The sequence below is a fragment of the Pseudophryne corroboree genome, chromosome 9, assembly GCF_028390025.1.
Source record: "Pseudophryne corroboree isolate aPseCor3 chromosome 9, aPseCor3.hap2, whole genome shotgun sequence".
Lineage (NCBI taxonomy): Eukaryota > Metazoa > Chordata > Amphibia > Anura > Myobatrachidae > Pseudophryne > Pseudophryne corroboree.
In genome coordinates this window covers 176,808,909-176,823,646 of record NC_086452.1, presented here as the reverse complement: position 1 = coordinate 176,823,646, position 14,738 = coordinate 176,808,909, and the positions used below count along the sequence as shown (strand labels likewise).

Sequence of the window (14,738 nt, the reverse complement as noted above, 5' to 3'; positions counted from 1 at the left end):
GTTCCTGGTTTGACGTCATAAACACACCCAGCGTTCGCCCAGACACTCCTCCGTTTCTCCGGCCACTCCTGCGTTTTTTCCGGAAACGGTAGCGTTTTTAACCACACGCCCATGAAACGCCGTGTTTCCGCCCAGTAACACCCATTTCCTGTCAATCACATTACGATCGCCGGAGCGAAGAAAAAGCCGTGAGTAAAAATACTATCTTCATTGTTAAATTACTTGGCGCAGTCGCAGTGCGAATATTGCGCATGCGTACTAAGCGGAATTTCACTGCGATGCGATGAAATATACCGAGCGAACGACTCGGAATGAGGGCCAATGTTTTTCTGTACAGAAAAAATATCACTCCCTATGATTGATACCCTATCCCAGAGGTAGTACAGTTTAAACAAAGTATTATAATAATCTGCTTTTTTAAAATCGGATAGTTATTTGCTATTGTATAAATGTCTTCTATCCCACCTTAAATTGAACTGCTATTGTGCGGTTATAACTTGCGCTCACAACTTCACGCACCCTTGCGTAAACACGTGACCGTGCGCATCCCTGCGCCACGTGCGCACTCCTGTATTCTTTCCTCTCGTACCGTACCACATGTACAACGTGCGTTCGCAACTCACTAATCCACACTATATCACGATAAATGTGAGCAACAAAATACTACTGCTCACTAACACAACACATAATTGTTTCTTACACTCGCCGGAAGTCACCCACAAAGATAATCCTCTTTTGAGTGTATACCTAAACGTTTAGGCTGGAACTGCATTTCATGTTTTTATAATTACTCCCTTAACACACATTCAAATATATATATAGCAAATAAATGTATCCGATTGCACACAGATCTATAATGACTATTATAACATGTGGCAACAATATTTGAGAATGTATGCAAAGTATCGGTACGCTTTGTGTATGCTTTCGCGCCAAAAGTTACACACAAATAATAAACGTCTTTTTTCCTGTTTGTCCCTCGGGTTACACCAGCACCTCTAAGACTATACAGAACAGACATGGTCTAACAACACAAGATGGTTTTAAACACAATGCAAGGTTACTTAAGATGCGTCTCCACCCTTTGTTGATAGATCGAAGTCTGTTATGGTCTGCAAGTCTGTAAGCATGTGGTGAACCGAGCGAGCCCCCAATTGTTAAGTTCGTTAAACTTACAGGAAGAAAAAGCACTACCTTAGTACAGAAATGTTCAGGCTGCTGCTACCTCTAAGCGTGTGTGTGTTAAACCTCTATGAAATGCGTACACGTTGCATAAGCATGCTGTCACGCTGTAAACACAAAGTAGCTACATGTGCGGCCGAATACGCTTTAACCCTTAACAGGAAAGGAATGCGACCCCATTTGTATAAGTTATGTTGTGGTCCAACGCAGCAACAAATATTTACTTAAAAGGGGTTCACAGAGAAATACAACACTATTACCGAGAAGAAGCTACAACCAATGGATACATATGTTTGTTCGCCTGCGCCACCCGGATCCGGTTCTCAGTCAATCTGGAAAGATGACCTTCAGAGAATAGACTGAGGCTGGCCAGGAGTCTTGGTTTTTATACAATAGTCCAAAGCATGAAACAAAGGAAACTGTAATCTCTTCTTTCATAGGTCAAAGGGCTGGTCATTTACAGTACAGGAGGGGTCATAGGTCGGTTTGAATAGGTGGGCGATGCCTGGTCCAGGTGCACTTGCAGGTGTCCTCCACTGGGTTCCCGCCGAATATCAAGAGTACAGTAAATACATTGTGATATTAATAATATATTCCTGCGCATATCTATGCACAGGAGTGTACTACTTTCTGCAAATTGCCATCGGAATATTGCCCTTGAAATACTGTACAGCTGGATACCAAACACCACATCCTCACCTAATTCTGTCCCCTCATATCCTGTAAAGTTGAATCCCTCTGTTGTTATACTTCCAAAGAAAATGTAACTTGCTGGTGTGGTGCGTGTAGGCTATGTGTAAATTATGCACTATGTGGATTAAATATCAGATATGTCTTTGTGGCTTTTCCATACGAATGCGTATGGTACCGTATTTACTCATACCACGCGTTAATACGCAGGGCTTCGTGAGCCAATATACGCAACCTGTGGGCATGCGCACGCACGGCAGAACAAGCACATGCACGGAGGCCACGTGATGCGTCTGTGTCTAATATTTTCGACTTCGACAGGGGAGTGACAAGACCAGAAGACAGAGATTTACTGGCCTCTTGGTCGGTGCTTCGGTGGCCAATTTGTGTGGACACCATGAGTCATGCAGCCAGCCAATGGTGTTGCCGATGACCCGATGCTGCATCCTAGGATACACCATGGATCACTAACATATTAGTGCTATTGCTGCTGATTCCATGTAAGCAGCAGGGATAGCATCTCCAAACACATCTGAAACAGACCCCTTCATGCCATAGCTGGGAGTCTCAATAGGATGCCCATTGGCTGCAGCATTTCCATACAAATGCAGTTGCTGTTGTGATTGCTACTTCATCCACTTCTGAATAAGGCCCAGCATTTCAAACCAGTACACACATAAAGCTGGGTACACACTAGACAATATATTGGATGATTTATCATTTTAAGACAAATCGTTCACATCGTCTAATGTGTACAAACCATTGCATGCTCCCATGGTTCATTGCATCTCCTCATCTGCCTGCCATCCAGGCAGCTCATTAGACACGAAGGGTGTGCAATAAGTTTCTGGATGCACAAAAAGTATTATATTTACAAACAAAGTAAACATTGTCCCCTGATAGCAGGGGACAATGTTCATGGTCAGGAACAGCAATACTTACCCTTTTTTTAATTTCTCTGTATGTGGTCAAATTCTTCCAGTGAGACTGCACAACCCCTAACAAATAAATCATTTTATGTATATAGTCCATACAGGTTATCAAACAATTATAACAAGATAATGTGCTCGCATTTCTCTTGCAATTAATTTTCATTAATGATAAACTGATGGGAGCCATATTTGGGAACTACAGTACTATCTAGTGATCGTCGGTAAAAAGTGGGAATGTCCAACGTTAGGGGTAATTCTACTTCCCCTTATTAACCTGCTTTTTTGCATCTATTTTCTAGCTCCCAACTAGTGACATGTGGTCAGGGTGGGCCGGGGAAACAGAGCCTCACCTGTCATACTCCAATATACTCCAGGGTTTTGAGTATACAAATTATTAGAATAATACAAAGAAGACGTATATGATTTATAAATATCATCTTTGTATTAATCTAATCATTTTATAGTCAAAACTCACCACCAAATCATATCCTGTATGTGTGTTTAAATCTGGCTCTGATATTAGCCAGTGTCTCCTCAGCCATTGACCTCACTGACAGCACAATGCTCCCAACACACCACTCATCCATTACACATTTACATTCTTCCCTTTTTACACATTATAAACATTCCCCTTTTAAAGTGTGGTCAAATGCAGTAATGACTGTTTCTCTTTCCAGAGTGGAGCTTGGCATTACAACCTTTGTAATAACCTTAAAGAAGATCAAGTAGTGGGTATTATAGTGACATCCAAGGCCGTGGATGAAAGTGTGCCTCCCATTACTGTAAATGTCCATATGAACCAGGACACGAATAGTTACCCCAACCCAATGGTTGTTTATGCATCAGTGCACCAAGGTCTATTGCCTGTGACAGGAGTAAAAGTGACAGCATTTATTGCAGTAGAAAGTGGAAAGTCTGTGAGTCTAGAACTTCTGGACAATGGGGCAGGTAATGTTCCAGGAAATACTGTATTTACAGTGCCTTGCTAAAGTATTCACCCCCCTTGGTTTTTTGCCTATTTTGTTATATCACACTCTGTAATTTTTTATTTTTTTTTAAATCTGAATTTTATGTGATGGATATACACAAAATAGTCAAAGTTGGTGAAGTGAAATGAGAAAAATTAATATAAAAAAGAATTTTTAGAAATAAAAATTTTAAAACTGGCATGTGCATATGTATTCATCCCCTTTGCTATGAAGCCCCTCAAAAGTTCTGGTGCAACCAATTACCTTCAGAAGTCACATAATTCGTGAAATTAAGTCCACCTGTGTGCAATCTAAGTGTCACATGATCTGTCAGTATAAACACACCTTTTCTGAAAGGCACACGGAGGCTGCAACACCACTAAGCAAGAGGCATCACATCATGAAGACCAAGGAGCTCTCCAAACAAGTCAGGGACAAAGTTGTTGAGAAGTAAAAGTCAGGGTTGGGTTATAAAAAAATATCTAAATCTTTGATGATCCCGCAGAGCACCATCAAATCCATCATCTTCAAATGGAAAGAACATGGTACCACAACAAACCTGCCAAGAGAGGGCTGGCAATCAAGTCTCACAGACTGCGCAAGGAGGGCATTAATCAGAGAGGCAGCACAGAGACCAAAGGTAACCCTGAAGAAGCTTCAGAATTCCACAGCACTGACTGGTGTATCTGTGCCCACAATAAGCTGTACACTCCAACAGAGTTGCCAGAAAAAATACATTGCTTAGTGTTAAAAATAAGAAGGCAGGTTTTGAGTTTGCCAAAAGGCATGTAGACAATTTCCCAAATGTATGGAGGAAGGTGCTCTGGTCAGCTGAGACAAAAATTTTACTTTTTTCGGCCACCAAGGAAAATGTTATGTCTGGTGCAAATCCAATACATCCCATCACCCCAAGAACACCATCCCCACAGTGAAACATGGTGGTGGCAGCATCATGCTGTGGGGATGTTTTTCAGCAGCAGGGACTGGGAAACTGTTTTGAGTCAAGGGAAAGATGGATGGTGCTAAATACAGGGATATTCTTGAGCAATACCTGTTTCAGTCTGCCTATGATTTGAGACTGGGATGGAGGATCACATTCCAGCAGGACAATAACCCAAAGTATACTGCTAAAGCAACACTCGAGTGGTTTAAGGCAGGGGTGGGGAACATTTGGCCCTCCAGCTGTTGTTGAACTACACATACCAGCATGCCTTGCTACAGTTTTGCTATTTGGCAATGCTAAAACTGTTGCAGGGCATGCTGGGAAGGGTAGTTCAACAACAGCTGGAGGGCCGAAGGTTCCCCATCCCTGGTTTAAGGGGACACATTTAAATGTGTTGGAATGGCCTAGTCAAAGCATAGATCTCAATCCAATTGAGAATCTTTGGTCAGACTTGAAGATTGCTGTTCACAAGCGGAATCCATCCAACATGAAGGAGCTGGAGCAGTTTTGCCTTAAGGAATGGGCAAAAATCCCAGTGGCAAGATGTGGCAAGCTCACAGAGACTTAACGAAAGCAACTTGTAGCTGTAATTGTAAAGTACTGACTTTAGGGGGGGTGAATAGTTATGCACGCTGAATTTTTCTGTTATTTTGTCCTATTTGTTGTTTGCTACACAATAAAAAAAAAACATCTTCAAAGTTGTAGCCATGTTCTGTGAATGAAATGATGTAAACCTTCAAACAATCCATTTTAATTCCATGTTGTGAGGCAAGAAAACATGAAAAATGCAAAGGAGGGTGAATACTTTAGCAAGGCACTGTATATGCTGCTGAGGACACAAATGATCTTTAATTAAGGGACAAAGGGCTTAATTCAGATCTGATCGCAGCAGCAAATTTGTTAGCTAATGGGCTAAACCATGTGCACTGCAGGTGGGACAGACATAACATATGCAGAGAGAGTTAGATTTGGGTGGGTTATTTTGTTTCTGTGCAGGGTAAATACTGGCTGCTTTATTTTCACACTGCAATTTAGATTTCAGTTTGAACACACCACACCCAAATCTAACTCTCTCTGTACATGTTATATCTGCCTCCCCTGCAGTGCACATGGTTTTGCCCATTGGCTAACAAATTTGCTGCTGCGATCAGATCTGAATTAGGCCCATAGTCATAAAAGATATCTGAATATGTGTTTTTAAAGAGCAGCATATATATCTTGTTACCAATACTGTCAAAGTAACATTAATTTATAATTTGAATAATCCAGTCATGTTAACAAACTTTAAAGGAAATATTAAAAATAAGTATATGTCAGAAAAGTATTTAGTTACAAAAACAAAATATTTCAATGACATGAGATATAATAATAATAATAATAATAATAATAATAATAATAATAATAATAATAAGTGAAGAGTGTAATTATGGAATTCAGTGACTGGTTTGTAGAAATTATTAAGTCAAAATCTTTGCTGATGTAGGTGGAGTGCATTGTTCAATTTGCCAAAAGTTCAAAAGTCAACTTGCTCTTAATTACATATAAGTTGCAAGATGTAAGCAAATATTCAGAGCATTCGTCAATGCATTCAATATTAAGATTAAATATTAATTATAATGTAATCTCAATTATACTTCCCCGATTAATTACTCACACTCTGAAGGGGTCACATTCTCTTTGGCTACTGCTACTCATGAAAGAGAGGTACTCTCCACAGGAATGAATGTGGACACTCTGGTTGGTCAATTTGCGAAAGTTCCCATGCTTTGACCAATCAGAGTGTGCCCTTGATGTCCAGGAATGCTGACACTTGTTGTTCAACAGTTGCGATAATGTCAGGGCGGGCTTGCTAGACCCTGTAGTCCACCTGTAAAACAATATTATTTGACTACTAATTACTTTTATTATTACCTCTGCACCCAAAGCCCACACTGGTTGCCCTTACGGAGGGGGGGTTCCCATTTATTTTTGTAAAGGGGGGGTGGGGGGGTCCACTCCCTACGGATTCCAGTCCCGGGCTGACTAGTTGCCATTATGGTAGGGAGACTCTATGCTGTGTGTCCCCTTCCTATAGAGTCAGCTGCTTTAGTTCAGCCTAGTGCTTATTATGTACTACCTTAGGCTCAGAGGCCCCCAGCTCTTAATGATTTGAGGAGGTGGAGGAGCATGACTTATAAAATACATTTTTTTTAAAAGTGGCAATGCTTTTACTAACAAGACACGTATTATTTCTAGAGATGAGCGCCTGAAATTTTTCGGGTTTTGTGTTTTGGTTTTGGGTTCGGTTCCGCGGCCGTGTTTTGGGTTCGAACGCGTTTTGGCAAAACCTCACCGAATTATTTTTGTCGGATTCGGGTGTGTTTTGGATTCGGGTGTTTTTTTCCAAAAACACTAAAAAACAGCTTAAATCATAGAATTTGGGGGTCATTTTGATCCCAAAGTATTATTAACCTCAAAAACCATAATTTACACTCATTTTCAGTCTATTCTGAATACCTCACACCTCACAATATTATTTTTAGTCCTAAAATTTGCACCGAGGTCGCTGTGTGAGTAAGATAAGCGACCCTAGTGGCCGACACAAACACCGGGCCCATCTAGGAGTGGCACTGCAGTGTCACGCAGGATGTCCCTTCCAAAAAACCCTCCCCAAACAGCACATGACGCAAAGAAAAAAAGAGGCGCAATGAGGTAGCTGTGTGAGTAAGATTAGCGACCCTAGTGGCCGACACAAACACCGGGCCCATCTAGGAGTGGCACTGCAGTGTCACGCAGGATGGCCCTTCCAAAAAACCCTCCCCAAACAGCACATGACGCAAAGAAAAAAAGAGGCGCAATGAGGTAGCTGACTGTGTGAGTAAGATTAGCGACCCTAGTGGCCGACACAAACACCGGGCACATCTAGGAGTGGCACTGCAGTGTCACGCAGGATGTCCCTTCCAAAAAACCCTCCCCAAACAGCACATGACGCAAAGAAAAAAAGAGGCGCAATGAGGTAGCTGTGTGAGTAAGATTAGCGACCCTAGTGGCCGACACAAACACCGGGCACATCTAGGAGTGGCACTGCAGTGTCACGCAGGATGTCCCTTCCAAAAAACCCTCCCCAAACTGCACATGACGCAAAGAAAAAAAGAGGCGCAATGAGGTAGCTGTGTGAGTAAGATTAGCGACCCTAGTGGCCGACACAAACACCGGGCCCATCTAGGAGTGGCACTGCAGTGTCACGCAGGATGTCCCTTCCAAAAAACCCTCCCCAATCAGCACATGATGCAAAGAAAAAGAAAAGAAAAAAGAGGTGCAAGATGGAATTATCCTTGGGCCCTCCCACCCACCCTTATGTTGTATAAACAAAACAGGACATGCACACTTTAACCAACCCATCATTTCAGTGACAGGGTCTGCCACACGACTGTGACTGATATGACGGGTTGGTTTGGACCCCCCCCAAAAAAGAAGCAATTAATCTCTCCTTGCACAAACTGGCTCTACAGAGGCAAGATGTCCACCTCATCTTCACCCTCCGATATATCACCGTGTACATCCCCCTCCTCACAGATTATCAATTCGTCCCCACTGGAATCCACCATCTCAGCTCCCTGTGTACTTTGTGGAGGCAATTGCTGCTGGTCAATGTCTCCGCGGAGGAATTGATTATAATTCATTTTAATGAACATCATCTTCTCCACATTTTCTGGATGTAACCTCGTACGCCGATTGCTGACAAGGTGAGCGGCGGCACTAAACACTCTTTCGGAGTACACACTTGTGGGAGGGCAACTTAGGTAGAATAAAGCCAGTTTGTGCAAGGGCCTCCAAATTGCCTCTTTTTCCTGCCAGTATAAGTACGGACTGTGTGACGTGCCTACTTGGATGCGGTCACTCATATAATCCTCCACCATTCTATCAATGTTGAGAGAATCATATGCAGTGACAGTAGACGACATGTCCGTAATCGTTGTCAGGTCCTTCAGTCCGGACCAGATGTCAGCATCAGCAGTCGCTCCAGACTGCCCTGCATCACCGCCAGCGGGTGGGCTCGGAATTCTGAGCCTTTTCCTCGCACCCCCAGTTGCGGGAGAATGTGAAGGAGGAGATGTTGACAGGTCGCGTTCCGCTTGACTTGACAATTTTGTCACCAGCAGGTCTTTCAACCCCAGCAGACCTGTGTCTGCCGGAAAGAGAGATCCAAGGTAGGCTTTAAATCTAGGATCGAGCACGGTGGCCAAAATGTAGTGCTCTGATTTCAACAGATTGACCACCCGTGAATCCTTGTTAAGCGAATTAAGGGCTGCATCCACAAGTCCCACATGCCTAGCGGAATCGCTCCGTGTTAGCTCCTTCTTCAATGCCTCCAGCTTCTTCTGCAAAAGCCTGATGAGGGGAATGACCTGACTCAGGCTGGCAGTGTCTGAACTGACTTCACGTGTGGCAAGTTCAAAGGGCATCAGAACCTTGCACAACGTTGAAATCATTCTCCACTGCACTTGAGACAGGTACATTCCATCTCCTATATCGTGCTCAATTGTATAGGCTTGAATGGCCTTTTGCTGCTCCTCCAACCTCTGAAGCATATAGAGGGTTGAATTCCACCTCGTTACCACTTCTTGCTTCAGATGATGGCAGGGCAGGTTCAGTAGTTTTTGGTGGTGCTCCAGTCTTCTGTACGTGGTGCCTGTACGCCGAAAGTGTCCCGCAATTTTTCTGGCCACCGACAGCATCTCTGTCGTTTTTTAAATCCCTGTCGTTTTTTAAAAAATTCTGCACCACCAAATTCAAGGTATGTGCAAAACATGGGACGTGCTGGAATTTGCCCATATTTAATGCACACACAATATTGCTGGCGTTGTCCGATGCCACAAATCCACAGGAGAGTCCAATTGGGGTAAGCCATTCCGCGATGATCTTCCTCAGTTGCCGTAAGAGGTTTTCAGCTGTGTGCGTATTCTGGAAAGCGGTGATACAAAGCGTAGCCTGCCTAGGAAAGAGTTGGCGTTTGCGAGATGCTGCTACTGGTGCCGCCGCTGCTGTTCTTGCGGCGGGAGTCCATACATCTACCCAGTGGGCTGTCACAGTCATATAGTCCTGACCCTGCCCTGCTCCACTTGTCCACATGTCCGTGGTTAAGTGGACATTGGGTACAACTGCATTTTTTAGGACACTGGTGAGTCTTTTTCTGACGTCCGTGTACATTCTCGGTATCGCCTGCCTAGAGAAGTGGAACCTAGATGGTATTTGGTAACGGGGGCACACTGCCTCAATAAATTGTCTAGTTCCCTGTGAACTAACGGCGGATACCGGACGCACGTCTAACACCAACATAGTTGTCAAGGACTCAGTTATCCGCTTTGCAGTAGGATGACTGCTGTGATATTTCATCTTCCTCGCAAAGGACTGTTGAACAGTCAATTGCTTACTGGAAGTAGTACAAGTGGGCTTACGACTTCCCCTCTGGGATGACCATCGACTCCCAGCGGCAACAACAGCAGCGCCAGCAGCAGTAGGCGTTACACGCAAGGATGCATCGGAGGAATCCCAGGCAGGAGAGGACTCGTCAGAATTGCCAGTGACATGGCCTGCAGGACTATTGGCATTCCTGGGGAAGGAGGAAATTGACACTGAGGGAGTTGGTGGGGTGGTTTGCGTGAGCTTGGTTACAAGAGGAAGGGATTTACTGGTCAGTGGACTGCTTCCGCTGTCACCCAAAGTTTTTGAACTTGTCACTGACTTATTATGAATGCGCTGCAGGTGACGTATAAGGGAGGATGTTCCGAGGTGGTTAACGTCCTTACCCCTACTTATTACAGCTTGACAAAGGGAACACACGGCTTGACACCTGTTGTCCGCATTTCTGGTGAAATACCTCCACACCGAAGAGCTGATTTTTTTGGTATTTTCACCTGGCATGTCAACGGCCATATTCCTCCCACGGACAACAGGTGTCTCCCCGGGTGCCTGACTTAAACAAACCACCTCACCATCAGAATCCTCCTGGTCAATTTCCTCCCCAGCGCCAGCAACACCCATATCCTCCTCATCCTGGTGTACTTCAACACTGACATCTTCAATCTGACTATCAGGAACTGGACTGCGGGTGCTCCTTCCAGCACTTGCAGGGGGCGTGCAAATGGTGGAAGGCGCATGCTCTTCACGTCCAGTGTTGGGAAGGTCAGGCATCGCAACCGACACAATTGGACTCTCCTTGTGGATTTGGGATTTCAAAGAACGCACAGTTCTTTGCGGTGCTTTCGCCAGCTTGAGTCTTTTCAGTTTTCTAGCGAGAGGCTGAGTGCTTCCATCCTCATGTGAAGCTGAACCACTAGCCATGAACATAGGCCAGGGCCTCAGCCGTTCCTTGCCACTCCGTGTGGTAAATGGCATATTGGCAAGTTTACGCTTCTCCTCCGACAATTTTATTTTAGGTTTTGGAGTCCTTTTTTTTCTGATATTTGGTGTTTTGGATTTGACATGCTCTGTACTATGACATTGGGCATCGGCCTTGGCAGACGACGTTGCTGGCATTTCATCGTCTCGGCCATGACTAGTGGCAGCAGCTTCAGCACGAGGTGGAAGTGGATCTTGATCTTTCCCTAATTTTGGAACCTCAACTTTTTTGTTCTCCATATTTTATAGGCAGAACTAAAAGGCACCTCAGGTAAACAATGGAGATGGATGGATTGGAGACTAGTATACAATTATGGACGGACTGCCACGGTTAGGTGGTATAAAAAAACCACGGTTAAGTGGTATATAATACAATTATGGATGGACGGACTGCCTGCCGAGTGCCGACACAGAGGTAGCCACAGCCGTGAACTACCGCACTGTACACTGGTTGATAAAGAGATAGTAGTATACTCGTAACAACTAGTATGACGACGGTATAAAGAATGAAAAAAAAACCACGGTTAGGTGGTATATATTATAATACAATTATGGATGGACGGACTGCCTGCCGAGTGCCGACACAGAGGTAGCCACAGCCGTGAACTACCGCACTGTACACTGGTTGATAAAGAGATAGTAGTATACTCGTAACAACTAGTATGACGACGGTATAAAGAATGAAAAAAAAACCACGGTTAGGTGGTATATATTATAATACAATTATGGTTGGACGGACTGCCTGCCGAGTGCCGACACAGAGGTAGCCACAGCCGTGAACTACCGCACTGTACACTGGTTGATAAAGAGATAGTAGTATACTCGTAACAACTAGTATGACGACGGTATAAAGAATGAAAAAAAAACCACGGTTAGGTGGTATATATTATAATACAATTATGGATGGACGGACTGCCTGCCGAGTGCCGACACAGAGGTAGCCACAGCCGTGAACTACCGCACTGTACACTGGTTGATAAAGAGATAGTAGTATACTCGTAACAACTAGTATGACGACGGTATAAAGAATGAAAAAAAAACCACGGTTAGGTGGTATATATTATAATACAATTATGGTTGGACGGACTGCCTGCCGAGTGCCGACACAGAGGTAGCCACAGCCGTGAACTACCGCACTGTACACTGGTTGATAAAGAGATAGTAGTATACTCGTAACAACTAGTATGACGACGGTATAAAGAATGAAAAAAAAACCACGGTTAGGTGGTATATATTATAATACAATTATGGTTGGACGGACTGCCTGCCGAGTGCCGACACAGAGGTAGCCACAGCCGTGAACTACCGCACTGTACACTGGTTGATAAAGAGATAGTAGTATACTCGTAACAACTAGTATGACGACGGTATAAAGAATGAAAAAAAAACCACGGTTAGGTGGTATATATTATAATACAATTATGGATGGACGGACTGCCTGCCGAGTGCCGACACAGAGGTAGCCACAGCCGTGAACTACCGCACTGTACACTGGTTGATAAAGAGATAGTAGTATACTCGTAACAACTAGTATGACGACGGTATAAAGAATGAAAAAAAAACCACGGTTAGGTGGTATATATTATAATACAATTATGGTTGGACGGACTGCCTGCCGAGTGCCGACACAGAGGTAGCCACAGCCGTGAACTACCGCACTGTACACTGGTTGATAAAGAGATAGTAGTATACTCGTAACAACTAGTATGACGACGGTATAAAGAATGAAAAAAAAACCACGGTTAGGTGGTATATATTATAATACAATTATGGATGGACGGACTGCCTGCCGAGTGCCGACACAGAGGTAGCCACAGCCGTGAACTACCGCACTGTACACTGGTTGATAAAGAGATAGTAGTATACTCGTAACAACTAGTATGACGACGGTATAAAGAATGAAAAAAAAACCACGGTTAGGTGGTATATATTATAATACAATTATGGTTGGACGGACTGCCTGCCGAGTGCCGACACAGAGGTAGCCACAGCCGTGAACTACCGCACTGTACACTGGTTGATAAAGAGATAGTAGTATACTCGTAACAACTAGTATGACGACGGTATAAAGAATGAAAAAAAAACCACGGTTAGGTGGTATATAATACAATTATGGCTGGACGGACTGCCTGCCGAGTGCCGACACAGAGGTAGCCACAGCCGTGAACTACCGCACTGTACACTGGTTGATAAAGAGATAGTAGTATACTCGTAACAACTAGTATGACGACGGTATAAAGAATGAAAAAAAAACCACGGTTAGGTGGTATATATTATAATACAATTATGGTTGGACGGACTGCCTGCCGAGTGCCGACACAGAGGTAGCCACAGCCGTGAACTACCGCACTGTACACTGGTTGATAAAGAGATAGTAGTATACTCGTAACAACTAGTATGACGACGGTATAAAGAATGAAAAAAAAACCACGGTTAGGTGGTATATATTATAATACAATTATGGATGGACGGACTGCCTGCCGAGTGCCGACACAGAGGTAGCCACAGCCGTGAACTACCGCACTGTACACTGGTTGATAAAGAGATAGTAGTATACTCGTAACAACTAGTATGACGACGGTATAAAGAATGAAAAAAAAACCACGGTTAGGTGGTATATATTATAATACAATTATGGTTGGACGGACTGCCTGCCGAGTGCCGACACAGAGGTAGCCACAGCCGTGAACTACCGCACTGTACACTGGTTGATAAAGAGATAGTAGTATACTCGTAACAACTAGTATGACGACGGTATAAAGAATGAAAAAAAAACCACGGTTAGGTGGTATATATTATAATACAATTATGGATGGACGGACTGCCTGCCGAGTGCCGACACAGAGGTAGCCACAGCCGTGAACTACCGCACTGTACTGTGTCTGCTGCTAATATAGACTGGTTGATAAAGAGATAGTATACAATACTACTAATATACTGGTGGTCAGGCACTGGTCACCACTAGTCACACTGGCAGTGGCACTCCTGCAGCAAAAGTGTGCACTGTTTAATTTTAATATAATATTATTTATCATGTACTCCTGGCTCCTGCTATAACAACCTGCAGTGCTCCCCAGTCTCCCCCACAATTATAAGCTTTATATACAATACATTGATGTGCAGCACACTGGGCTGAGCAGTGCACACAGACTGAGTCACTGTGTGACTGTGTATCGTTTTTTTCAGGCAGAGAACGGATATATTAAATAAAACAAACAACTGCACTGTCTCTGGTGGTCACTGGTCACTGTGGTCGTCAGTCACTAAACTCTGTCTGCACTCTCTTCTAATCTACAGTATCACAGCAATCTCTCTCTCTCTCTCTCTTCTAAATCTAATCTAAATGGAGAGGACGCCAGCCACGTCCTCTCCCTATCAATCTCAATGCACGTGTGAAAATGGCGGCGACGCGCGGCTCCTTATATAGAATCCGAGTCTCGCGATAGAATCCGAGCCTCGCGAGAATCCGACAGCGTCATGATGACGTTCGGGCGCGCTCGGGTTAACCGAGCAAGGCGGGAAGATCCGAGTCGCTCGGACCCGTGAAAAAAAAAGTGAAGTTCGTGCGGGTTCGGATTCAAAGAAACCGAACCCGCTCATCTCTAATTATTTCCCTTTTAAATATTGGCATCAACATGATCA

The 14,738-nt window shown here is 43.9% G+C and overlaps 1 protein-coding gene across 1 annotated transcript in view; it reads left to right on the top strand.

Annotated features, from left to right (window-relative positions):
• The window catches only part of LOC134958768 (calcium-activated chloride channel regulator 1-like), a 195,581-nt gene that overhangs the window by 136,672 nt on the left and 44,171 nt on the right, over nt 1-14,738 (top strand). The window contains exon 11 of the mRNA XM_063941504.1: nt 3,482-3,752. Coding sequence (XP_063797574.1) covers nt 3,482-3,752 — 271 coding nt within the window. The remainder of the gene's footprint in view (nt 1-3,481; nt 3,753-14,738) is intronic.